This window comes from Dysidea avara, chromosome 1 (genome assembly GCF_963678975.1).
Source record: "Dysidea avara chromosome 1, odDysAvar1.4, whole genome shotgun sequence".
Lineage (NCBI taxonomy): Eukaryota > Metazoa > Porifera > Demospongiae > Dictyoceratida > Dysideidae > Dysidea > Dysidea avara.
The window spans coordinates 35,066,240-35,092,957 of NC_089272.1; the positions used below are offsets into that span (position 1 = coordinate 35,066,240).

Sequence of the window (26,718 nt, forward strand, 5' to 3'; positions counted from 1 at the left end):
TGTACAAATTGCAGATTTCATTACTGTTAAAGCTTTATAATTGCTTCATAATACCAGTATAATGCCTGATTCCTACACAAACTTATTACTCCCAAAGTTATGCTAGCATAATCGCTGCATTCCTATTAAAAGTTGAGACATGAAGTGTACTTTATAGTCCACCAACTGCACTTGATAACAGACCAATTGTACTTTATGAAACTCCAAACCTTAGGTAATGGCAGTGATTAAAATGTACAGCATCAGCACATCAACTACCCTTAGGACAGCTACGTACATAGCACCAACATACATTACATCCTGTATCTAAAAGACACTACCTGACACTTACATATATACAGAGCACTGCATTTGTTGTACAGCATACTAACATTTTTTTGACAAACACAGTCTGCTAATGCCTTGCATTTTAATCACTGTCATTACTATACATACTTACTATTTACGGAACTTCACTAGTGTGGATTACAGTACATGCAAAATAGTAATCATAAACATCCATGTTATCCTGTTTTACATCCAGTACACAAAACATGATAACATGGCTCGTACTTTCTAGGGTGCATTGGTTGTTCACATCTAACAGGTAAAAGTTACTGTTAATGGCAGTTTTCTTGATTGTACATGTATTAAGCTTCAGTAGACTTTGCTGCTGACTACTGAGTTCCTGTTTTACAGTGGTTGCTAACATGTGTGTTTACAATTACTGTTTTGTATGTAACCCTCTGCCATATATATTTAAACCATTGCATGCTTAATGAAAAATAGTGCACTCAATGCTTAGCCTTAATGCTAATAAAGCACTCAGCAGTTTGATAGCACACCATGTGCTCTATTTTCCATAATGCACTCATGGCAATGCTTTAATGTATGTAAACTTGTAGAACTTTGCATGGACAACAATAAACAAACAAATATACTATATTTTCCATATTGAAAGTGTTGTTAGCACATTTTGTGCAATGAGATTTAGTTTTGCTTCTCTACACAGTTGCTCCATATGATGTAACCATCACTGGTAACAACACGTACCCTCATGGGAGTCAGTTACAATTACATTGTTCATCAGAGGGTGGACCACAATTAGAATACAGTTGGAGCAGGACTAACACATTGTCAAATGACACAACTACTAACACCAACAACCTTACTATTAGTAATGTAACTACACTTGATGGAGGAAATTACACTTGTACTGTGACTAATGATGCTGGATCTAGTAGTAATACTGTCACTGTCTATGGTGAGTTGAACGGAGAATTCATGATGGTGAACAACCTACACCTTGGAGAATCATGCATTTCTTTTTATTATTAATTGGCTTCAAGTTATTTTGATAATATTTATTGTACACCAAATAACTACTCTTAATATAGTAGGTAGTAGGGGCTATGGTGAGTAGTGCCTCTTCACCCTTCAAATATAAGATAGACAGTATTCTAATACAGCAGTCAGTTACTGTAATAGAATAGTCAAGTATTCTAATAGAGCAATCATGTACTCAAACAATACAGTTAGATGAATTGTCAATAAATTTCATTAGCAAATTTAATGACAGAAGGTTAAATTTTCAACAACAAAAAAACTCACCCGAATCTCTCCGCATAGTGTTTACTTTGCATGTTAAGTACAGTGTACACTGTATACTTCATACATACACTGTATCAACCAGTTATGATCGTGTTTCTTTACCTCCCATTTAAACTCTTTATCACAATATTTTATTGAATTTTTAGTACTTTGATGGTAAGTACATATACTCTCCAAAGTTAGTGAAATTTATTCTTTATTTGCTAATACAGCATACTGGATGTCATTTTACATGCTTCATTGTTTTTCTCAATGGAATACAGTTCTGATATACACTTTTTATCTGCATCTAAAGTAGATACATATGTACCTACAGTGTATGATACGTACCACTCAAATGCAACGTCATCTCGCACAAGTGTGAGTGATTAAGAAACTTGATAGTTAAAGGGTGTGACGCCCTTTTCGCTCGCAAGTATTCATTCATAACATTTTGTTTGAGTTGAATACTCATAAGCAAAACAGGTGTGATGCCCTTCATTTAGCAAGTTTCTTAATTACTCGCAGCCGCAACCAATCAAGGACAATGTTGCATTTGAGTAGTACTATACCATGTCCACTTGTTGTCTCTCCTCCACAGTTGGAGTTATAATCACTGAACATCCGGTAGACAAATTTACTAATGTCAGTGGTAATGTGACCTTCACCTGTAAAGCCTCAGGATCCTCCCCAATCACCTACCAATGGTTGTACAATGGTATTGAACTACTGGATCAACCTCAGTATATATCTGGTACTAACACCTCGACTATAATGATATCTAATATCAACATCACTCAGTGGGGTAAATACAGTTGTGTAGCTTCAAACATTGTCAACAATGCTACCTCAGATGAAGCAACCTTATATGGTAAGTATTAGTAACACACATGCATATATGTGTACTTAACATGCAGTCTGGTTCTTATTTTCCACCCGCCTCAGGGGAATGCATATGTGGCGCTGCCTGCAAGCCTCCCAACCACCCCCGAGCATACACCTACATACCGGCCAGCCCCACCACACACCCCTAGGTGGTTAGATAACACCGAGTCCTGTCACCCCTGAACTTACAGTATTTTACATACAAATATTTGCTTAGACACCACAACATACAGGTAATAATGCTTACCTTGCCTTACAGTGTCGTAATCCTATGCTGCTCTATTAACCCAAAGGAGGGACCCCAGGTGATGACCTGCACCTTACCACCCTACTGGCAGGTCAGCATCTGGTCCCCCCTTTAGGTTTGTACCTGTAACATTAAGACACATACCATATCTTCAAGCCATACACGATCATCAAGCCACCTAAGGTATGCTTAAGCAGTTAATTTGGACGGAATTGGGTAACTGAAGGATCACTGGATGCTGTAGTAGCTATACTTAGGCAGTGTTACACACTAGACAATAACGGTTAAGATACTTATTGACGGAAGCAGTAATAACGATGGCAGCAGCGGTAACCGACATGCAGTAGACGTAATCTTCATGCAGCGTTGCCCTTAGAATGATAGTAGTGGCAACAATAGCATTTATGCAGTAGCTATAACAGTCATGCAGCAGCAATATTCATGCAGCAGTACCCTCAGTGCAATAGCAGCAGCAATAATTTTCATACAGCAGCGCTCTCAGTGTATCATGCGGTAACACTCTTAGTACAATAGCAGCACTAGCATTCATGTAGCATGCAGATATACACAGAACATGATACCGGGGAAAGCTTGTCCAGTAAAGCAAACTTGCCCAAATTTTTAGCCCAAATTACTCCGATTAATATTATTATTATTATTTGATATTCTTCCCTCAGTTGCCCCAGTATCTACCTTGCACATTAGTAAATACCGTAGTTGCTTTAGTGTTTATCTGACTCTACCATTATCCATAAACGACTACCACAGCTGCTTTGATCCACGCCATACATATTAGCCAGTGCAAAAATTACTGATCAGTTGTGCACAATTATGGTAAACAAATAAAGAGGTACATTGCAACAAGCAGCAAATTACATAAGGTACAAGTACTGAGCATGTCATGTCGGTTCTGATAACTCTAGTTCTAGTTAGATAAATTTTCAGTTAGAAGTGTCTGGATCCCATGGTAGTTGGTTGGATGCATCTGTACAAGACAGTAGTTGGTGGATAGCTGGAGTTAAATGTGGTTGGCGATGAATATATGAAATGTAAACATTGCTTGACCAACAACCGAGGCTTTTAATTATCCATGCTGGAAGGCCAGCCGCAGCTGCTGTGGTGGCGGCACCTATTCGGAAGCTGTGAGAAGCATATGCCATGTGATCAAAACCGACTTGTGAGAGAAGTTGGAGGATTGTTCTGGTGATTATTGCATGGGATAGGGGGTTAAACCTGCCAGCTTGGTATACAGGAGCATCAAGTGGTGTGTTTGTACTACTGACATAGTTTCCATAGCGGTTGAATTCACTGTGCAGATAGGTGGATGAGTTGGTTTTAAAAATATGAATGGTGTGGCCATGTCTGAACGGGTCAGTCTTTGATTGGTGAAAAAATATTGATATGCAGTCCTCAGAGCAGCTTACATCACACCAGCAAAGGTTAACATATTCACTCACCCACATGAAGCCATAGAACGCCATAGTAAATGCTGCCCATAGCATGAGTTTTTCTGTGAAGGTATATGTAGACTGGCAGAGTTTCTCTCTTTCAGGGTGCGAAGGTGATGGGTTGTTGTGTATATTGGTTATCGCCCTGCCGACAGCGAATGCCTCTGCACACCAACTGGAGAAGATTATCAGTGGTGGGGTCGTGAAAGCCGTGCTCAATGTGACTTAGGCGGATGGCTGCCAGGTACACTTTTATAGTCTTGTAGGCGATGTGTTGAGCCTCATGTACACAGAAGTATTGCAGAGTTAGACAGGACGTTGGCAGTGCGGTTAGGTTGTACTTGTGACAGAATGATTGGAACTTGGTGAGGCCTGAGTGGTAGGTACACCTTGTGGAGTGGGCAATTCCATAATACCGGCACTGCAGGAGGCTTGCATGAAGGTTTGCATAAGCCATGCAGGGATGTTGTCCGGTGATGGATTGGCAGTGGGGGCTAGATTCTGGAACCTGTCCATCTGAAAACGGGAAAGAGCATCAGCAATGTCGTTACATACATCTGGCACATGGATTACACATACATTAAGGTTATGGTGTATGGCACAGAAATGCAGTAGCCGTACTAAAGCCATAGTGTGTGTGGCACGAGTTGACCTCTTGTCCCAGATGTCCACCACTGACCGGTTGTCACAGTGGAATAGGATTTTTTGACAGGACCAGTATGCCCCCCAGCCATGCAATCCTGATGCATCTGTATAAAGGTGTAATGTTGGTGACGGTGTCCATTTATTACTCAAGATGAAGCTTTTGCCTGACCATCTAGGTAGGAAGTTGATCCACCACTGGATATCTAGTTTTGCCTCAGTGGTTAATGGAATGTCATGATTTAACTCTGTTACTGATGTAGATAAGTCAATCATTCTACAGAGAAAAATTCTACCAGCAGGTAGTACTTTGCAACAAAAGGATAACTTCTCAATTAACGAGAGTGGTTCCTTCTTTGTGCAACTATCCTTGTGTGTCATCCAGTGAAGCTCATGAACTTCAGACAAGATACTGGCCTCCATAGTGATTGTATTCAGTTGAATTCCCAGGAAAGTTAGTGAAGTGGTAGGGCCTTCGACTGTAGACATCTTAATTGAGGCATTGATCTTGTCACATAATGTTAACATGGCTGTTATGGTACGCTCACACACTGGTGAATCAGCAGGACCGGCAGTGAAGAAGTCATCCAAGTAGTGGAGTAGATGTTGTACACCGTAGGAGTGCTGCAAAATCCAGTGAATAGCGGTTGATAATTCATTGAAGATGTGGGGGGCTGACCTGAGGCCGAAAGGCAGACATGTGTCTATATAGAATTGACCACACCAGCACACCTCGAGAAGGTTCCAATCCTTTGGTCTAACTGGGATAAGACAAAATGCATTTTTAGATCAATTTTGCTCATAAGTGCACCAGGGCCTAGTGTGTTAATTATTTTATATGCATCATCTATTGTGCAATAAGATAGAGAATATTCTTGTTGGGTCGATGTATTCATTAATGCTACGTTCATGAGGTGCTGAGAGGTGATAAATGATTTGCCATCCTCCGTCGTGCTTTTGAACAAGGCCTAAACCAGAAGTACAAAAGTTCAGGAGGGGTGGGTGGCGAAAGGGTCCAAGAATACATCCAGTTCTGCACTCATCTATCAGGGTGGCATCAATTATTTCTGGCTGCTGAGATGCAAAGTGTAGATTATTAGCAAAGTTACCAAAGTATGTAAACTGAGGTCCTACATAGATAGCCAATTGCACAGCCCTGCCATAAGTTATTAATGAGCCACCTAACAAAGGCTTTGTTGAGATAATTACTTAGCTCACGTTCAAGAATGAACGGTCGTATTGGGATCCATGGTAAGGGTTTATGAAGGTCTGGGCTGCCAAAGAATTGGGCAGCTCCTGGCCGGGTGGTCACCTCCACAGCAGTCACATCTATGGGTATAGTTGCAGAGTGTGTGGTAGCAGTCTGCCTGGTTGTAATCTTGGCAGATGGGTGAGCATTTTTGAGGTACATCTGAGCGAGATGGCTGTCCAGGTGGTGGTCTGTTCCTGCTCGAGTGCTTGAAGGTAAGAGACGAAAAGGACCTCTGTCAGGGAAATGTTTTATGGATCCACAATGAGGGAACGGCCAGTGCAGTGGTTGCATAGCATTTATGATAAAGCATTCAAGCCATAAGTCAGGGTCACGAGTATCCCATCGCAGAGATGAGTCTCTTGCCACTTTTCTGCAAAATTTTTGGTCATATTTAAGCCATGCTGTCAAGGGATTGTTGGAGTTAGCTGAGGTTATAATGCATTAATTCTAGTGCACAAGAGGGGTTAAGGGATGTGCGAACGGATAAGTATATGTTCCAGGCCTCCATCCAAGTAGCGAAGGAGGGTATTTTAGCAAAGGAATTGCTGGCAATAGGCACTGGTTGAATGGCAAACGAGTCACCATCAGGATTAAGTTGAATTGTTACTGACTGCTGGGACAAGGGATTGTTTTGAGCCAAACATGGCTTTAGGTAACAAGGTTGCAAAATCAATGTACTCACCTCTTGCTATCTTATCTCTGATCCTAGTGGGGATAACAGGTAGTGGAGACCTTGATAGGTTAGCCGGAGGTGGCAGGATGGTAACAGCAGGTATTGTTGCAGGTAGCAGGGTCCTAGCAACTGCAGGTAACATGGCGTCAGACAAGGTGCAGGTAACATGGCATCAGACAAGGTGGTGGTAATTGATGTTACAACAGTAATGAAGTTACCACTTGAACTGGAACCGAGACAGCAGTATAAGTTGCCCTGATGCAACAGACAGGTTATCATCATCTGTAATATTGCCGCTGTTACTGACCTGGATTCCTACTGGTGGGGTTCGATACTGTTGGAGGTAAGCAGTCAGCTGGTCTACAAGTTGTTGTGGCAGAGGTAGAGTGCTGGGATTTGCTGACTGTGTTGTGGAATGTGTTGATTGGGCACTGGAAGTTGTTGATTGTGTAGTAGAATTTCCTGCTTGAGAGCCATGAGTACTAGCAGTAGGGTTACTTCCAGCAGCTCCTTCAGAAAGTGAACGTATGTGGTTGTAGAGACGGTTTACTAATACAACCTTTTTTCCTGTTGTGGGCAAGCGGTAATGCTGAAGATGGATTTCAATGCCGTCACTGTTAAAGCCGCTAGTTGAGATTTGGGCGCACCTACGAGGCTGTAACGTTTGGTTGCTGGACTTTCAGATGTATGACAAGTGGCTGGCATTACAATAATTACTGCGGGTGTGAACAACATACATTTGAAACAACAAAATGTACATAAAATAACTCACGCATGTCAGAATGATAGCAGTGTATCAGCACAATGGCAGTATCACGCATGTCAAGCAGGAAATTGACATGCGTGATACTGTCATCATTCTCACGCATGTCAGAATGATGACAGTAGTATCAGCACAATGGCAGTATCAAATCCAACTTGGGCGTGGCAGTGCTATTGAGTGGTTCACAATCACATTTGACGAGTCAGCAGTAGTACACTTGTTCACGGTAGCAACGATGACAGGTCACCTCTTCAGTTTAGATAGAGCATTTAGTATCGGGATCTGGTCCTTTGTACAGCTGGAGATAATATCACACTTTGAATGGCGTGTTGACTCACAAGACACAGTATGGCACGTGAGCTTCAAGAACTTGCTTAACAGGTATTATTGCCTCAATATTTTATTATTGAATCTTCGCCGCTCGTTATGAATACCAAGCACGTTAACTTCAATTTATTAGCAAGCAATAAATTACATTGTGTCTGTACATATGTGGTTGTATAACTTTGCAAATGTACATTTTTATTGTGTGTTCATTAATACCATTTCCTAAAAATATTATATTGTAGACATGTATGTAAAAACATAGAAAGATTGTTGTATTTGAAATAATCTGGCGATGTAATGATATTTCCACAGTATCACCATTTGGTGTTGTTGATGTCAGTCCAGAACATCATCAAGTGTCACACATGACCAGTAGTGTCACATTTACATGTCAGTCTGGGGCTGGTCCCAACCTCACCTACAACTGGTTGATCAATGGTGATGTGATCACAAGTGATAATATAGAGATCAATGGTAGTCAGTTGATAGTCAGTAATGTAACTCATCTCCTTGGGGGAACTTATATATGTGTTGTAACCAACCAGGCTGGAGTGGGAATGAGCAGTGGTGACTTGTTTGGTAAGTTAATGTTATATGTATGGATAAGTACTGTACATATAAATATTAACATATATCAATGTAATTTTCTTTTATAGTTGATCCATTCATCATAACACATCTGATGTCACAACTATCAAACTTTGGAGATGTTGTTAATTTCACCTGTACTGCAATATCTTTCCCTCCTCCATCCTACAACTGGTCTACTCCAATTGTTAATGGATCATTCAACACTAGTACTATCAGTTTAAATGTAGAGTATAATTATTTTGGTAATTATACCTGTATAACCAGTTCTACTGGTCCTGATGCTATATCTGATACAGCTCTACTAACTGGTATGTACTGTATGTACCCTAATTTTAAAAAGCATTATCTGTAAAGTGTGACATAAGCTTCTTTGAGCATCAAGCTATATTATGCATCAACCATTTTAAATAGCATACAATAATTTATTGTTATATGCATGCGTTATTTTATTATGCAGTGTCACCTGAAGGTAGTGTTGAAATATCACCTGGGAATATCTCCACCACTTTCAACTCTTCGGTCAATTTGACTTGTTCAGCTCAAGGAGGTCCTGACAATATGTTTGAATGGAAGAAAGAGGAAGTTATTATCTCTAACAATCCTTTGTTACAGTTCCCAATGGTAACTAGTACAGATGGTTCAGTGTACCGGTGTACAGTGAGTAATGTTGCTGGAAATGATACCACTACTGTTACAATTACTGGTACGTGAATGTTTTGTGTTTCCACTGTTATACTTCTTTCTTCAGTTGCTCCATATAATGTAAACATCACTGGTAACAACACATACCCTCATGGGAGTCAGTTACAATTACATTGTTCATCAGAGGGTGGACCACAATTAGAATACAGTTGGAGCAGGACTAACACATTGTCAAATGACACAACTACTAATACCAACAACCTTACTATTAGTAATGTAACTACACTTGATGGAGGAAATTACACTTGTACTGTGACTAATGATGCTGGATCTAGTAGTAATACTGTCACTGTCTATGGTGAGTTAGTTCATATCACATATTTCTATGTTTCTATCTTACTTGTGTATGTGTGAAACTTTGAGTGAGTGAATGAGTTAAAATATCATTCAATGTTGTTAACAGTTGGACCAGTGTTCACTACTCATCCAATGAATCAGGAGGAGGTTATTAATAACAGTTTTACACTACAGTGTACAGCAGAAGGATTCCCTACACCATCTATACAATGGTACCTCAACAATACCATGATCACTAATACTAGTAATAGATATATTGTTGACACTACATCAATGAACAGTATCACTGGTATACTGAGAGTTATAATGGCTGACTTTACTGATACTGGCCTGTACCACTGTGAAGCTAATAGTAGTGTGTTTGTTGATAATGTGAAGAGTGACATGATGAATATCAGTATAGTAGGTGAGTATATAAGCACACATGCATTTATAGTACAGAGGTGAATCTGGGTCACTGCTAAATGTATGTGTTTGGGTTGTGAATAGTTCTACATCAATCATGTCAGTATAAAAGCTATTAACCACCAAAGAGTGCTATGCCAGCACAATACTAGCATACTAAGTGAGTGGTTAATTCCCTTGATAATAGATCAATACTCACTTAATAGACCATTCAGTGGAGAATACAAAACCATAATAATACAGTACATTACACACTAGATTGATACTCTTTAATAGAACAGTCAGTGTGTAGTGAAATACTCTAATAGAGCAGCCATAATATATCTTTAGTGCTATAGTAGCTGTGAATAGGTATCACTGTATTGAATCTGTTGTTCGTTATCATCTTACTTTGTAGAGAGACCAGTGGTAACCCCAGCCACTCACAATGTCAATTTGGGCAATGACATAACATTTGAATGTACAGAGTTTGGTTCTCCACCATTTACCTACCAATGGTTCATGAGAAATACATCAATGGAAGGAAGTGATAAGTTATTAGTTGGAGAGGATAAGAACACTTACAACATATCATCAGTATTGTACAATGACACTGGACTATATTTCTGTGAAGCTAGTAATATGTTAGGGATTCTTTCTAATTCAACTCCTGCTGGTCTAATAGGTGAGTAATTCATGCTCCTTTCAAACTACCATGTAATGGGATCAGTTCACTACTGTATGTTGTACATTTCACGAACATGGGACTTAAGCATTACAATAAATTTGAACCACTACATAAACTTTTGATATCGTGCACTGTGGTACTAACCAAAGATAAAACTCTATTTAGGCTGTTTTAGATGGGTAATAAATCTCATATACTCCACCTTGTTTTCTAATATACTCCATGCCTTCAGGCACGATATAGCATATGCTCAAAATCTAGGTTTATCCAATCGCTATGCATTGTTCACGTGCAGTGATTTAATGAGCGCTATTATTTTGTCACGTGAGGACGCATAGTTGCCATGACGCTAGTATTATCTCAAAAAAACCAGCCGCTTTTGCCAAGCCTACAGCAGAAACAGCCATGGATGAGGTAAGTAATCTGAGTGTAATGTGAAATAGAGTCTAAAGCAGTTATACGGGCACAATGTGGAGTCTATGAAATTTATAACCCTCAATCCCTTAGTAGCGCCCTCGCTTTGCTCGTGCACTACAGCCCGGGCCTTCGGGTTTATAAATTTCATATAGACTCCACATTGTGCCCGTATAACTATTATTTAAACAAGGCATAAAAATAGGTTTTTGTGCTCTGCTCTTTGGCTCTAGATTATCTACAATATTGATGTATACCTTGTAGGAAGAAACTTGTTTATTCATAACTTTTGTATGTAGCTATACTAACCAAAATTTATTTTTACTGTTGCATTTTTTTTTAACACACAGTTCATCCAAGCATTGTGGGACATCCAGTGACAATGCAGTCAGTCTACCCAGGAGAGATGGTGAACTTCAGTTGTAGAGCTGAAGGTTTCTCTACACTTAGTTATAGCTGGTTCAAGGTGGAGTCTGGTTCTGATAGTGGAGTGGAGATTGGGAATACAACTAATCCAACATACACTATTTCTAATCCCATTTATAACCAAAACAATACTGGTTACTATTGTGTTGCTACTAACAATGAAGGAATTGCTGTATCCAACACTTCTACTCTGATAGGTAATTACTGTTTGTATTTCATTTCCACTTGATAATTTTCTGTTAAGGTAAGTGTAGGTAATTCCGGACAGCGGCTAATTCCAGACACTTATATCATTCTCAACAATGATAGAATCCCTGGGCCTATAATTTGGTATGCTAATGCAGTGTCCTATAGCCTATCTACAAACCAAAATTGAAGCGAATTTGTCAGTCCATTGCAAAGTTTGACACGAATTTGTAATGTATTCACAGGTATTTTTGTTCAAAAACTTTGAAAATGTTAATCTAACCAGGCAGCCGAAGCTCATATTTTAAATTTTCAAACATTTATAAGAAGATCATACCCTCGGATAATTGTATAGCAAAGATCATAAGAATCCATGCAGCACAGGCTGAGTGGCAGTTGATTTTTCAGCAGCTGTTCTACTGAATTACAAAAATATTTGCAATTTACATAAACTTTTTATGTGGCAGGACCTCATTGTGGCTGTTGCTACCCATTTAAATGCCCATGTGTTGCCAATGTTACAGGCGCATGCTATATGTTTCAAAGTACTCCACTACAACTCATTGTTGCTGTTGTTGTGCCTTGACAGCTGCTTGTAAACAAGAAATGTAGTGTTGATTAGTACAAACAAGCCCATTACTCCTCCCTCTAATTCAGTACAGCTGTTACTAGCCATTTAAAGGCTGTGCATTGCCAATGTTACAGCCACATCATTATACTGTTTGTTTCGTATCGCCTCAGAGGGTGGTCTCTATTGGACATGGGCGTGACACTATGGGATTTAGAGACCACATTTTCAACCAATCAAATTTCAGTATCAAACTTATTGTAGTCTAATTACTGTTAATGTTGGCTTTTGACATCAAAAGCATAATTATCAGGCTTGAATTGAAAAAAAGAAAAGAATTATTAAATGCTTCCTTTGATTTCTGCATTATTTACTATAATTTATTCTCTATCTGCTGTAGTTCTTAGACCTAACATCACTGATATCACCTTCACTCCACAACCAACCAACACTTCATTGTTACTCAACTTTACTAACAATCAGTTAATGACTTGTAGTGCTAGTGGTGGTCCTCGGATCATGACCATGTGGCTGTTTAATGATGGTTCATCATTGTCAACAGTGGCCAATGCTAATAACAGTGTAACTCATAACATCTCATCCTCATCAACCAGTGATACTGGTACTTATTACTGTATAGCCACTATTGATGGAATGAATGACACTTCAGATGTGTACACTCTGTTTGGTGAGTCATACACAACTGGTTATGGTAGTGAATTTAAGGGAATGCAAAAGTGCAATTCCAGTTTGATTTTGAGCCAGTATGCCATATTATGTTTTATGCAGCAAAATACAAGTATGTTTGCCATGATAGAACATGAAATATGCTGGCATAGTTCCCTAGTTGAGGCATGAACTGTACACCAACTGCACTTGATAACAGACCAATTATACTTAATGAAACTCCAAATCTCTTAGGGTAATGGCAGTAGTTAAAATGTACAGCATCAACAGTTTGTTGTCATCTGTCCTTAGCACAGCTGCATGGCACCAACATGCACTGTTGTACTCAGTAATCAACAGCTACGTTACATCAACTGATATTACATTAGTTTGTAGTACATGTATGCTACTTAGAAAGCTGCTACATTAGCGATAACTTCCTTCTCGAAATCTCAACTAGTACTGTTAGCATTTAAAAATGTACAACCACTGCGCTCTATAAGTAAGTGCCATGTTAGCATGTTTTGCATACTGGATATAAACAGGTTAACATACAAGTTTTCCATAACTTTTTTTTCAACTATTGTTTCCCTAGTGAAGTCCCATCAATATTTTATTGCGTTGTGTAATGGGCTGGGGTGCCCCTGTTACGGGACAAGGACTGGAACACGTGGTTCTTCACTATATTCTTATTAACGCATACTACTCAACCCTACGCATGCGTATACACATACACACTAATGTACAGTATCCAGTCCACTACTCTGTTACACTTACTTGTGCTATAGCACTCAATACTTAGCCTCAAAGCACTCAGCTATGCCCATAACATTTCAATTGCACACCATGTTCTTTATTTTTTGTAACACACACATGGCAATGCTTTAATGTATGTAAATTTGTAGAACTTTATATGGCTCATTAAATGAAAAACTATACTTTATTTACCATAAAGTGCAGATGGTATGTATTTTACTAAAAGTGTCATGTAAGCACATTTAGTGTACTGGACCACAATCAGGTAAAATGTCCCATAAAAATAGTTTAAAGCATCATTTGTGACCGGAGCTGCAAAAATGGGTTTATAGTCTTTTCAAATTTCCAAATTTGACAAGGAATAACTCATCATGTGTTTAACCCATTGTCTTACAATTGCATCCAGAACTAGTGCTATGTTAGAAGTGTAAGTTGACCAAAGTTCAGGCTGGTACCATACTCACAAGTCAAGTTATGGATTGCCAAGTACATGCAATTGGAAAGGTTATAAGACCCCTTTTGCAGATCTAGTCACAATTAGCTCATGCTATATGAATAATAAAGTACTTGGCATTTGCCGTTGATGCTAATAAAGCACTTAGCTTTGCATCGTGCTTTATTAACACCACAATTGTGTGACTTGTACTTTGTTGTCTGTATATCATCCATAACATTGCATTAACATATACAAGCAGTGTGTTTTGCTCTCTCTACACAGTTGCTCCATATGATGTAAACATCACTGGTAACAACACATACCCTCATGGGAGTCAGTTACAATTACATTGTTCATCAGAGGGTGGACCAAGATTAGAATACAGCTGGAGCAGGGCTAACACATTGTCAAATGACACAACTACTAACACCAACAACCTTACTATTAGTAATGTAACTACACTTGATGGAGGAAATTACACTTGTACTGTGACTAATGATGCTGGATCTAGTAGTAATACTGTCACTGTCTATGGTGAGTTAAAAGGAGAATTTATGATGGCAAACAACCTATACCTTGCTGTATTGAAGTTTTTTTTATTTTAAATTTAAGAATCTGCTGGACAGACACTATAGTAATATAATGTATGATTTTTAATGAGTATAGCTACTTTATTGTGTGTATGATTTGGATGTACAGGTTATGCCTTTATCCAAATTTACAATAACTTATAATTGGCTTCCAGTTGTTTTGATAATATTAATTGTGCACCAAAATAACTACTCTTAATATAAAAGATTGTTGGGGCTATGGTGGGTAGTACCTCTCCACTCATCAAGGTTATGATAGACAGTGTTCTAATACAGCAGTCAGTTATTCTAATAGAGCAATCACGTACTGAAGCAAAACAGTCAGATTAATTTTCAATAAATTTCATTTCAATTTTTTAGTAATACCTAATTTAATGACAGAATGTTAATTTTTCATAAAATAAAGTAGATACATGCGTACCATGTAAACTTGTTATCTCTCTTCTACAGTTGGAGTTATAATCACTAAACATCCGGTGGATCGATTTATCAATGTCAGTGGTAATGTGACCTTTACCTGTGAAGCCTCAGGATCCTCCCCAATCACCTACCAATGGTTGTACAATGGTATTGAACTACTGGATCAACCTCAGTATATATCTGGTACTAACACCTCCACTATAATGATATCTAATATCAACATCACTCAGTGGGGTAAATACAGTTGTGTAGCTTCAAACATTGTCAACAATGCTACCTCAGATGAAGCAACCTTATATGGTAAGTATTAGTAATATACGTACTTGCATAATGTGCGTACTGAAACTGTACATATTGTGCATAATGCATTATAAAAATTTCCCTAGAAACATTGTAATTTGTGACTGGATTTTGGAAAACAATCCAAATCTCACATTAGAAGTTTCAAGATAGATGGTTTTATAGAGTTCAAGTCAACATAACTCGCCAAGAATAGCAAGCACAAATATGAAATTTACACTAAAGATGCATTAATCTGTTACCTTTCAGACCACTTTCAGTACTTGTAGCTGCTTGTAGAGTTACCCACCAAATAATGTATAAAATCTGAGCATTCGGACCAGTGAAGTAGTATCACAAGTGTTCACAAAGGTGAGGAGGGTGGGGGTGGCAGGGTGGGCAAGAGATAGACTTCAAAATGGAGGCAGACCACAATTGGAGTCCAGACACAAGATTACAGGGGTGTGCTGGCTTCTTAGTGGCGGATATGTAGCAAAACCAACAGAAAAAAAAGTCTGGCCAACATGTTCAGGTTATCCACCAGTAAACCACTTATTCTAGCCAAGCCAGGCCCTTCATAAGGCCAGAAACTGCCATTCAAGCTCTCCACACCGCCTAGAAAAGACGACTGTTAAACTAGCCTCGAGTAATTTGAGTATTGCTGAGGGTCGAAACTAGTACTACAATAGTGTAGCTAGGTAGACTGTTGGTTTGAGTTTGCCTGATGTGTGATTCAGATCGGTTGTGTAAAATCTGGTCACATATGCAAACATGGAAAATTTGTTGTACTTGGAATAATCTGGTTTTGTATTGATATTTCCACAGTATCACCATTTGGTGTTGTTGATGTCAGTCCAGAACATCAACAAGTGTCACACATGACCAGTAGTGTCACATTTACATGTCAGTCAGGGGCTGGTCCCAACCTCACCTACAACTGGTTGATCAGTGGTGATGTGATCACAAGTGATAATATAGAGATCAATGGTAGTCAATTGATAGTTAATAATGTAACTCATCTCCTTGGGGGAATTTATATATGTGTTGTAACCAACCAGGCTGGAGTGGGAATGAGTAGTGGTGATTTGTTTGGTGAGTTAATACTAGATACATGGATAAATAATAGTTATACCATGGCCATGAGGGATTTACTATGTATATTCCCAAGCCTGAGGGCCGTAATATACCATTTATACCTGCTTACCTAATAGGTGAAGGAATACGAACCTGTATTTACCACACTACTTTTATACGGAGGTTTGTAATCATTGACTGTGGGTTAAAGTGTGGGCACAAAAAAGAATGATTATGGGTTTTGCTGGTTGTAATGATACCACTTCTAACTAAATAACCACTTTTCGGAAGCCTAAAGTAACCTAAGGTGCTAAAATAAGTACTAAGGAGTGTAAGCTGAGAATGTCTGAGACATCTTTCCATATAGTTGAAATGTGCTGTGTAGAAAAACAATCACCACATAGTAAAAATGGTTATTAAGTGGTGCCTAGTGACTGGACAGACTCACTCGATTATTTTTCCTTCAAGAGAATACTTAGCCTTACATGCTAAACTCAAACTCACAATGCAAAACTTTTAGCAGCTTTATTATAAAGAACTGATGCTTTGTAACTGCCTCAGTATCAAAGGACGTTGTGGTCAGGGCAATACATGAAATATAGCGTTGCGGTTTCCTTTGATCTGAGGTGTTAAAGTGGTAGAATTATGTACATATGTAATGTAGTTTTATATTTTTTTATAGTTGATCCATACATCATAACACATCCGATGTCACAATTATCAAGCTTTGGAGATGTTGTTAATTTCACCTGTACTGCAATATCTTTCCCTCCTCCATCCTACAACTGGTCTACTCCAATTGTTAATGGATCATTCAATACTAGTACTATCAGTTTAAATGTAGAGTATAATTATTTTGGTAACTATACCTGTATAACCAGCTCTACTGGTTCTGATGCGATATCTGATCCAGCTCTGCTAACTGGTATGTACTGAACATACCCCAAATTACCTGTACAGTGTAGGGTTGGGCGATATTGAATTTGTGACATACAATTATTGAATGAGTCATTTAATGCAATTATTGCAATATTGCATGTGAAAATTGAAACACAACCTAATAGTTTGAAAAGTCAATATGACTGCTTGTTTTCACTGAGAATTAGTTTACAGACATAACTTCTTTGTTAACAATTTAACCAATTGACATAGTTAGCAATAATATGCACGAACTGTATCAAATATGAGACCTACAGTAGAAGAGACACAAAGTAGATGATGAATGCGATAATTATTGCAAAATGCAATAAATACTGCCTATGTGATATAATATAGCGAAGGCACAATACATGCGATAATGGTATTGCGAGCACTTGCTTAGGCGATATTGGCGATTTATTGAAATATTGCCCAACCCTGTGGCTTACAGCATCTTTGAGCATCAAGCTAACGTATTATAAGCACGTATTATTTTATTATGTAGTGTCACCTGAAGGTAGTGTTGAAATATCACCTGGGAATATCTCCACCACTTTCAACTCTTCAGTCAATTTGACATGTTTAGCTCAGGGAGGTCCTGAAAATATGTTTGAATGGAAGAAAGAAGAAGTTGTCATCTCTAACAATCCTGTGTTACAGTTCCCAATGGTAACTAGTACAGATGGTTCAGTGTACCGGTGTACAGTGAGTAATGTTGCTGGAAATGATACCACTACTGCTACAATTACTGGTAAGTGAATGTTATGTGTTTCTACCATTACACTTCTTCTTCAGTTGCTCCATATGATGTAAACATCACTGGTAACAACACATACCCTCATGGGAGTCAGTTACAATTACATTGTTCATCAGAGGGTGGACCACAATTAGAATACAGTTGGAACAGGACCAACACATTGTCAAATGACACAACTACTAACACCAACAACCTTACTATTAGTAATGTAGCTACACTTGATGGAGGAAATTACACTTGTACTGTGACTAATGATGCTGGATCTAGTAGTATTACTGTCACTGTCTATGGTGAGTTAGTTCATATAACACAAGTACACAGAAAAATTTGGAATTTTCCACTAGAGTAGGGACCGTTTACTGTGATCTAATATCATGCACTACTCCAGCTAATTTCAATACTTTTTACAGATGTGCTATGATCCCTACTCTAGTTGAAAATTCCACATTTTTCTGTGTACTTGTTTGTTAACTTTTTTGTAAATAATTATTGTGACTGGTGAACCCACACATACCGCAACTGAAATGGCTACATGTATATCAATTATCGTCTGAAAAGTGAAGTGTCTATTACGTATGCTTCGTTGTCAGCTATGTTCAACCCATTACACAGCAGTACGAATCAAGAACTGTTCGAAAAGCACCTCTGAAATCAAAGTAACCACTATGAAAAATACGGGCGATTTCCATTACTTTGAAGGGAAATCATCACATGCTACCGCCAAATCAACACTTTTCACTGTCAACAAAGATGAATGGGACACAAAGGAGGACACTGGTAAGTCCATGAAGACTGCATTGTGCATAATGTGGTATGCCACAAGGTCAGCCAGGAAGACAGTCAGTCAGTCAGTCAGTCAGTCAGTCAGTCAGTCAGTCAGTCAGTCAGTCAGTCAGTCAGTCACTAGAAAATTCCGTTAAGTGAATATTTTTAAATTAATTTCCATAACAACTTGTTGAAAGCATTGCAGGTCAATCTGAAAGCTTGTTTGATCTTAGTTTTACCTAACCAATATTGCCTCATTGTCTTCAGGAAAAATTGAGGCTGGTTTCTGGGTGATGTTATTTTGTGGGCCATGCCTACCCATTTGTGCTTCCTATACAGTACTATCGTACTGTATGATATTTCTATGTTTCTATCTTACTTTGTGTATGTGTGAAATTTAAAGTGAATGAATGAATTAAAATATCATTCAATGTTGTTAACAGTTGGACCAGTGTTCACTACTCATCCAATGAACCAGGAGGAGGTTATTAATAACAGTTTTACACTACAGTGTACAGCAGAAGGATTCCCTACACCATCTATACAATGGTACCTCAACAATACCATGATCACTAATACTAGTAATAGATATATTGTTGACACTACATCAATGAACAGTATTACTAGTATACTGAGAGTTATAATGGCTGACTTTAATGATACTGGCCTGTACCACTGTGAAGCTAATAGTAGTGTGTTTGTTGATAATGTGAAGAGTGACATGATGAATATCAGTGTAGTAGGTGAGTATACAAGCACACATGCATTTATAATACAGAATTGAATCTGGGTCACTGCTTTGTTTGGGTCATCCAGGTCTGACTCACTTTAGTAGATAGGATCGTGTGTGAAATCATTTAATTTGTTGGATGATGTGGTAGTGTTACAATATATAGTCTTGGTCTGATCCAGATTGTTATTTGGGTTAGAAGGTCAACAGCAAGATAACCCAGGTGATCTGACTTGGTTTCTACGCTGGTATGGTTTACAATACATTATGCACAAAACACACTACTGTATATATTACATGTGTAACAAAAATGTATGTGTTTCAGCTGTAGATAGACATGCCAGTATAAAAGCCATTGATTATAAAACAAGTATAAGAAAAATTTGGAATTATAAATTAGATTGGGGACAGTGTATGATGCTGCAATAAAAAGTACTGAAACAAGCTGGATCGGAGTAGTACGTAATGTCCAAATACTGTAAAATAATAGAAGTGAGTATCCCTACTGTGCTACATCAATGCACAGTAGGGATGTTCACTTCTTATTGTTTTACATTATTTGGACATTACGTACTACTCCGATCCAGATTGTTTCAGTACTTTTTATTGCAGCATTATACACTGTCCCTACTCTAATTTAAAATTCCTTATACTTGTTTGTGAAGTTTCTTTGCAAGCTCATGACCACTAAATATCTGCTGAGTTACTCACAGCACTATTATACTAGATTATGACTCATGCAATAACAACTGATCAGTGGGCGTGGCTCTACATAAGCTTGCAAACAATAATGGATGTGGATTCGTGTATGCTACAGACAGTAATTTACGTAAGTGGGCGTGGATTCGTGCATACCTACACACTGATGAATGGACGTGGCTACCATATGTCTACAGACTGTGATTTACGTAAGTGGGCGTGGCTCACGAAAGAAGCAGAGCTACGCTATGACGTGCAGTAACACGTCCACATTTAATTTAGCACGTGGGGTCAGACCCGAATAATCTGTAAAGCAGGACTTGAATGACCCGACTCGGTTTAACATTGTTACTAAATAAACTATATTATTGACTTACACATTGCTATATGTAGTTCGCCGTGAGTTGCTTTCTCTGATCGATATCAACAGCGAGTCACGTGCGCGTGTGTTTTTGGTGCAACTGGCGACCATGTGTATTCGAGTAGTTTGATGCAATATACACTGGTATGGAAGCCATACTGTAGTCTATTAACACTCAGTGGTAGAACCTTGACTGATGGCCATGATAAAGAAGGATAAAAGGTAAGAAAATAATGCAAGCATTGTATGCTTATCAATATACCAAAGGTTTTTTCTTATGCGAACTAGAAACGTTTCTGCAAAAAAAATTAGGGCTGTATCTGTAGCCACTTTTCCACTACGAAGGCGTCAGGCAGGCAGTAGAAAATTCTGTTGAATAATTTTATTTTAAATTCTGTAGCAACTTGACGCAAACGTTTCGGGTCGATCTGAAGACACTTTTGGGCTTGGTTTTACCCAACCAATACTGTCATGTCATTGTGACGAAAAATCGAGGCAGGTTTTTGGGTTATATTATATCACGGATTGCCCCCACACCATTGATGTCCCTAATATACAGTACTATTGTACTGTATGATAGAGTGCTATGCCAACATAATACTAGCATATTAAGTGAGTGGTTTACTCCCTTGTTAATAGATCAATACTCACTTAATAGACCAGTCAGTGGAGAATACAAAGCCATAATAATACAGTACAAAACACACTAGATTGATACTCTCTAATAGAACAGTCAGTGTGTAGTGAAATACTCTAATAGAGCAGTCATAAACTGAAACTTCAGTGCTATAGTAGCTGTGAACAGGTATCAGTGTACTAAATCTTTTGTTGATGATTATCTTTATTTTTTTAGAGAGACCTGTCGTAACCCCACCCACTCACAATGTCAGTTTGGGAACTAACATAACATTTCAATGTACAGAGTTTGGTTCTCCACCATTTACCTACCAATGGTTCATGAGAAATACATCAATGGAAGGAAGTGATAAGTTATTAGTTGAAGAGGATAAGAACACTTACAACATATCATCAGTATTGTACAATCACACTGGACTATATTTCTGTGAAGCTAGTAATATGTTAGGAATTCTTTCTAATTCAACTCCTGCTAGTCTAATAGGTGAAAATGGTTTAGTTGTACAACACATACAGTACCTACACAGGTCATTATGTCATAAAATAGGTTACTTTTGATAGCACACATTTCATAAATTACAGTTTATAGTCTACAAAGAAACTCATGGTACTAGTATTGTATAATTATTTTGATGTTAATTAGTGTGAATGAGTCTTTTTTTTAAATTAATTACTTCCATTCATGCCACATGCAATAGACCCCAGTTATTAGGCACATGTGCTTATAAGTTTCAGAGAAATAGTTTTTGCAAAATATTTGCTATATTTAGTAAGCACATGAGCCTGTTATTGACCTCCAGGACCTAATGATAGGAGAGCGGTAAATTGTGCAAAGCACATTTTCCACAAGATTTGGGCACTACTCATCAGTGCATAGAATGCTTTATTTTAGCCACGGAAATGGCAATTATGAGGAATCACATGCTTCTTGTGGCGGTATAGTACTGGCTGAGGTTATAGCTCCTTTATGCTTGATAGACACACTCCTGGAAGTTCACTGGGACACTTCTGAATGTTCTGGTGTGCTTGCTTCCATCCTACATTACAACAGTGATTTCAACTACAGTATATGTGCTTAATAAACAGGCTTTTGTACACAAATTGTGTTTGGTTTGTGATGAAACATCAAATTTGCTGCCATGAACAACAACACCAAGTTTTCCAAAGCCCATCACATATAATACATGTATTTTTAGTAGACAATAATTTACTCTTTTTAATACTTAGGGTAATATATACATTCCTTTCTTACTTATGCATATATGTATCTTATGCAGTTCTTCCGAGCATAGTTAAACATCCAGTCACAATACAGTCAGTCTACCCAGGACAGATGGTGAACTTTAGTTGTAGAGCTGAAGGTTTCTCTACACTTAGTTATAGCTGGTTCAAGGTGGAGTCTGGTTCTAATATTGGAGTGGAGATTGGGAATACAACTAATCCAACATACACTATTTCTAATCCCATTTATAACCGAAACAGTACTAGTTACTATTGTGTTGCTACTAACAATGAGGGAATTGCTGTATCCAACACTTCTACTCTGACAGGTAATTATATTGTATTTTTAGTTTTGTTGAGGATTTTTGAAGTGTAGCTGGCAAAGCACCCCTAGGAACTTAGTGACTGTTCTATTGGAGCAATACTAGCAGACTGTTTTATTAATATGTATGCAGACATGATACCAATGGGTATCAGTTACATCTGGTTGAATTTTACACAGTATTTGGTATATTAGTAGGTCTCCTAAGCCCAAAATAGAATGGAATGCACTTTGTGGTAAACTTTATTTCATGTAATGCACTTGTTAGGCAATGTTATCTCATACTACAGTATCGTATTACTCATTGCAATAATGTGAAGAAACGTGAATCAATTGCTATTATATAGTGGCTCATACTTACAATATTTATTCTTTTCACTTTCTTGACTGCAGAACTCACTACCGTGAGCCGTGGTCATAACTGGTATCCCACATTAAGGGGAATACACAGTGTCGTAACCTTTATATCACTTTACAAACACAGCAGACTGTCTACTTCTAAATGAACATTAATTTTTGTTTGTGTTATGTGTGTTATTGCTTCCTTCAAACATTAAAATTTTGACTGTTTAACACAAAACCGTGTGCTGGGAAATGATAGTGTATTTGTGTAATTGCTTATGATCTACAAATATACTGATTATGACATATTTCCAAACTAGTTCTCAGACCTAACATCACTGATATCACCTTCACTCCACAACCAACCAATACTTCATTGTTACTCAACTTTACTAACAGTCAGTTAATGACTTGTAATGCTAGTGGTGGTCCTCGGATCATGACCATGTGGCTGTTTGATGATGGTTCATCATTGTCAAGAGTGGCCAGTGGTAGTGACAGTGTAACTCATAACATCTCATCCTCATCAACCAGTGATACTGGTACTTATTACTGTATAGCCACTATTGATGGAATGAATGACACTTCAGATGTGTACACTCTGTTTGGTGAGTCAGATACTTCAGTTTATGATAGTGCATTTAAGAAAGTACAAAAGTACAATTCCAATCTGATTTTAAGCTTGTAAGCCATATAACGTTTTTAGCAGCAAAATAATATTATGTTTCCATGATAGAACACGAAGTGGTTGAGGTACAAACTATACTTTATATTTATAGTCCACCAACTGCACTTGATAAAAAATCAATTGTGCTTGATGAAACTCCAAAGCTTAGGTAATGGCAGTGATTAAAATGTACAGCATCAGCAGTTTGTTTTCAACTACCCTTAGGACAGCTGTATGCACTGTTGTACTCAGTGATCGGCAGCTACATACATCAACTGATATTACATTACCTTGTAGTACATGTACACTACTTAGAAAGCTGCTACATTAACGATAACTTCCTCTCAACTAGTACTGATAGCATTTAAAAATATACAACAAGTGCGCCTTATAAGTAAGTGCCATGCTAGAGTGTTTTGCATATTGGGATTACTGTTTCCCTAGTGAAGTCACATAAATATTTAAAACATTGTTTTGCTCGTGCTGTATGAAAAACAGAACACTCAATGCTTGGCCTCAGTGCTAAAATGGCACTCAGCTGTGCCTTGCACTATAATGGCATTTCAATTGCACACCATGTTCTTTATTTTTTGTAACACATGCATGGCAATGTTTTAATGTATGTGAAGTTATAGAACTTTGTAATTGGTGACATTAAATGAAAAATTATATTTTCTTTATCATAAAGTGCAGATTGTACGTGCTTTGTTGAAAGTGCCATGTAAGCACATTTAGTGTACTGGACAGTAGGATGTTCCATAGATAATTTAAAGCATCATTTTGCTCATGCAATAGGCCTAGATGCTAATATAGCACCCAGCTTTGCCTCGTGCTTTATTGGCATCTTAATTGTGTGCCTTGTGCTTCATTATCTATTTAGCATCCGTGAGAATGCATTTACATAATACAAGCAGTATGTTTTACTTCTCTACACAGTTGCTCCATATGATGTAAATATCACTGGTAACAACACATACCCTCATGGGAGTCAGTTACAATTACATTGTTCATCAGAGGGTGGACCACAATTAGAATACAGTTGGAGCAGGACTAACACATTGTCAAATGACACAACTATTAACACCAACAACCTTACTATTAGTAATGTAACTACACTTGATGGAGGAAATTACACTTGTACTGTGACTAATGATGCTGGATATAGTAGTAATACTGTCACTGTCTATGGTGAGTTGAAAAGGGAATTCATGATAGCGAACAACCTACATCTTGCTGTAATGAGAATCATGCGAGTATTTTTTATTATTGATTGGCTTTCAGTTGTTTTGATAATATTTATTGTGCACCAAAATAACTACTCTTAATATAATAGGTAGTAGGGGCTATGGTGGGTAGTACCTCTTCACTCCTCAAGGCTAAGATAGACAGTATTCTAATACAGCAGTCAATTACTCTAATAGAATAGTCAAGTATTCTAATAGAGCAATCATGTACTCAAGCAAAATAGTCAGATGAATTTTCATTTCAATTTGTTCCCAAATTTAATGACAGAATGTTAATTTTTCAAAAAATAAAGTAGATACATGCCTACTATGTAAGCTTTTTATCTCTCTTCTATAGTTGGAGTTATAATCACTGAACATCCGGTGGACCGATTTATTAATGTCAGTGGTAATGTGACCTTTACCTGTGAAGCCTCAGGATCATCCCCAATCACCTACCAATGGTTGTACAATGGTATTGAACTACTGGATCGACCTCAGTATATATCTGGTACTAACACCTCCACTATAATGATATCTAATGTCAACATCACTCAGTGGGGTAAATACAGTTGTGTAGCGTCAAACATTGTAAACAATGCTACCTCAGATGAAGCAACCTTATATGGTAAGTATTAGTAACACACATGCATAATGTGTGTACTGTGTCTGTACATATTGTGTATAATGAGTTGTATAACTTTGCAAATGTACATTTTTATTGTGTGTTCATTAATACTATTTCCTAAAACTATTATATTGTAGATGTGTACGTACAAACATTAAAAAAATTGTCGTATTTGGAATAATCTGGCTATGTATTGATATTTCCACAGTATCACCATTTGGTGTTGTTGATGTCAGTCCAGAACATCATCAAGTGTCACACATGACCAGTAGTGTCACATTTACATGTCAGTCAGGGGCTGGTCCCAACCTCACCTACAACTGGTTGATCAGTGGTGATGTGATCACAAGTGATAATGTAGAGATCAATGGTAGTCAATTGATAGTTAATAATGTAACTCATCTCCTTGGGGGAACTTATATATGTGTTGTAACTAACCTGGCTGGAGTTGGAATGAGCAGTGGTGACTTGTATGGTGAGTTAATGTTATATACATGGAGAAAATCAATGCATACAAATACTCAATGTCTATATCAATGTAATTTTCTTTTATAGTTGACCCTTTCATCATAACACATCCGATGTCACAATTATCAAGTTTTGGAGATGTTGTTAATTTCACCTGTACTGCAATATCTTTCCCTCCTCCATCCTACAACTGGTCTACTCCAATTGTTAATGGATCATTCAACACTAGTACTATCAGTTTAAATGTGAAGTATAATTATTTTGGTAACTATACCTGTATAACCAGCTCCACTGGTCCTGTTGCTACATCCGATCCAGCTCTACTAACTGGTATGTACCGTACGTGCCCTAATTTTTAAAAGCATTATCAGTACAGTGTGGCTTACAGCATCTTTGAGCATCAAGCTAACATATTATAAGCATGTATTATTTTATTTTATTATACAGTGTCACCTGAAGGTAGTGTTGAAATATCACCTGGGAATATCTCCACCACTTTCAACTCTTCAGTCAATTTGACATGTTCAGCTCAAGGAGGTCCTGACAATATGTTTGAATGGAAGAAAGAAGAAGTTATTATCTCTAACAATCCTGTGTTACAGTTCCCAATGGTAACTAGTACAGATGGTTCAGTGTACCGGTGTACAGTGAGTAATGTTGCTGGAAATGATACCACTACTGTTACAATTACTGGTAAG

At 37.8% G+C, this 26,718-nt stretch overlaps 2 protein-coding genes across 2 annotated transcripts in view; both read left to right on the forward strand.

The window, feature by feature from the left end:
- The window catches only part of LOC136246350 (hemicentin-1-like), a 51,019-nt gene extending 27,821 nt beyond the window's left edge, over positions 1 to 23,198 (forward strand). Inside the window, exons 19-38 of the mRNA XM_066037744.1 lie at positions 992 to 1,243; positions 2,171 to 2,440; positions 8,119 to 8,385; positions 8,463 to 8,705; positions 8,855 to 9,100; positions 9,146 to 9,397; positions 9,503 to 9,802; positions 10,199 to 10,465; positions 11,233 to 11,505; positions 12,463 to 12,750; positions 14,203 to 14,454; positions 14,961 to 15,230; positions 16,035 to 16,301; positions 16,966 to 17,208; positions 17,707 to 17,952; positions 17,997 to 18,248; positions 19,167 to 19,466; positions 21,367 to 21,633; positions 22,427 to 22,699; positions 23,086 to 23,198. Coding sequence (XP_065893816.1) covers positions 992 to 1,243; positions 2,171 to 2,440; positions 8,119 to 8,385; positions 8,463 to 8,705; positions 8,855 to 9,100; positions 9,146 to 9,397; positions 9,503 to 9,802; positions 10,199 to 10,465; positions 11,233 to 11,505; positions 12,463 to 12,750; positions 14,203 to 14,454; positions 14,961 to 15,230; positions 16,035 to 16,301; positions 16,966 to 17,208; positions 17,707 to 17,952; positions 17,997 to 18,248; positions 19,167 to 19,466; positions 21,367 to 21,633; positions 22,427 to 22,699; positions 23,086 to 23,198 — 5,141 coding nt within the window. The remainder of the gene's footprint in view (positions 1 to 991; positions 1,244 to 2,170; positions 2,441 to 8,118; positions 8,386 to 8,462; positions 8,706 to 8,854; positions 9,101 to 9,145; positions 9,398 to 9,502; positions 9,803 to 10,198; positions 10,466 to 11,232; positions 11,506 to 12,462; positions 12,751 to 14,202; positions 14,455 to 14,960; positions 15,231 to 16,034; positions 16,302 to 16,965; positions 17,209 to 17,706; positions 17,953 to 17,996; positions 18,249 to 19,166; positions 19,467 to 21,366; positions 21,634 to 22,426; positions 22,700 to 23,085) is intronic.
- Positions 23,199 to 23,425: 227 nt separating this feature from the next.
- Positions 23,426 to 26,718, forward strand: part of LOC136263135 (hemicentin-1-like) — a 39,922-nt gene continuing 36,629 nt past the window's right edge. Inside the window, exons 1-6 of the mRNA XM_066057631.1 lie at positions 23,426 to 23,642; positions 24,638 to 24,889; positions 25,283 to 25,552; positions 25,761 to 26,027; positions 26,108 to 26,350; positions 26,468 to 26,713. Of these exons, the coding sequence (XP_065913703.1) occupies positions 23,441 to 23,642; positions 24,638 to 24,889; positions 25,283 to 25,552; positions 25,761 to 26,027; positions 26,108 to 26,350; positions 26,468 to 26,713 (1,480 nt within the window). The 5' untranslated portion in view covers positions 23,426 to 23,440. The remainder of the gene's footprint in view (positions 23,643 to 24,637; positions 24,890 to 25,282; positions 25,553 to 25,760; positions 26,028 to 26,107; positions 26,351 to 26,467; positions 26,714 to 26,718) is intronic.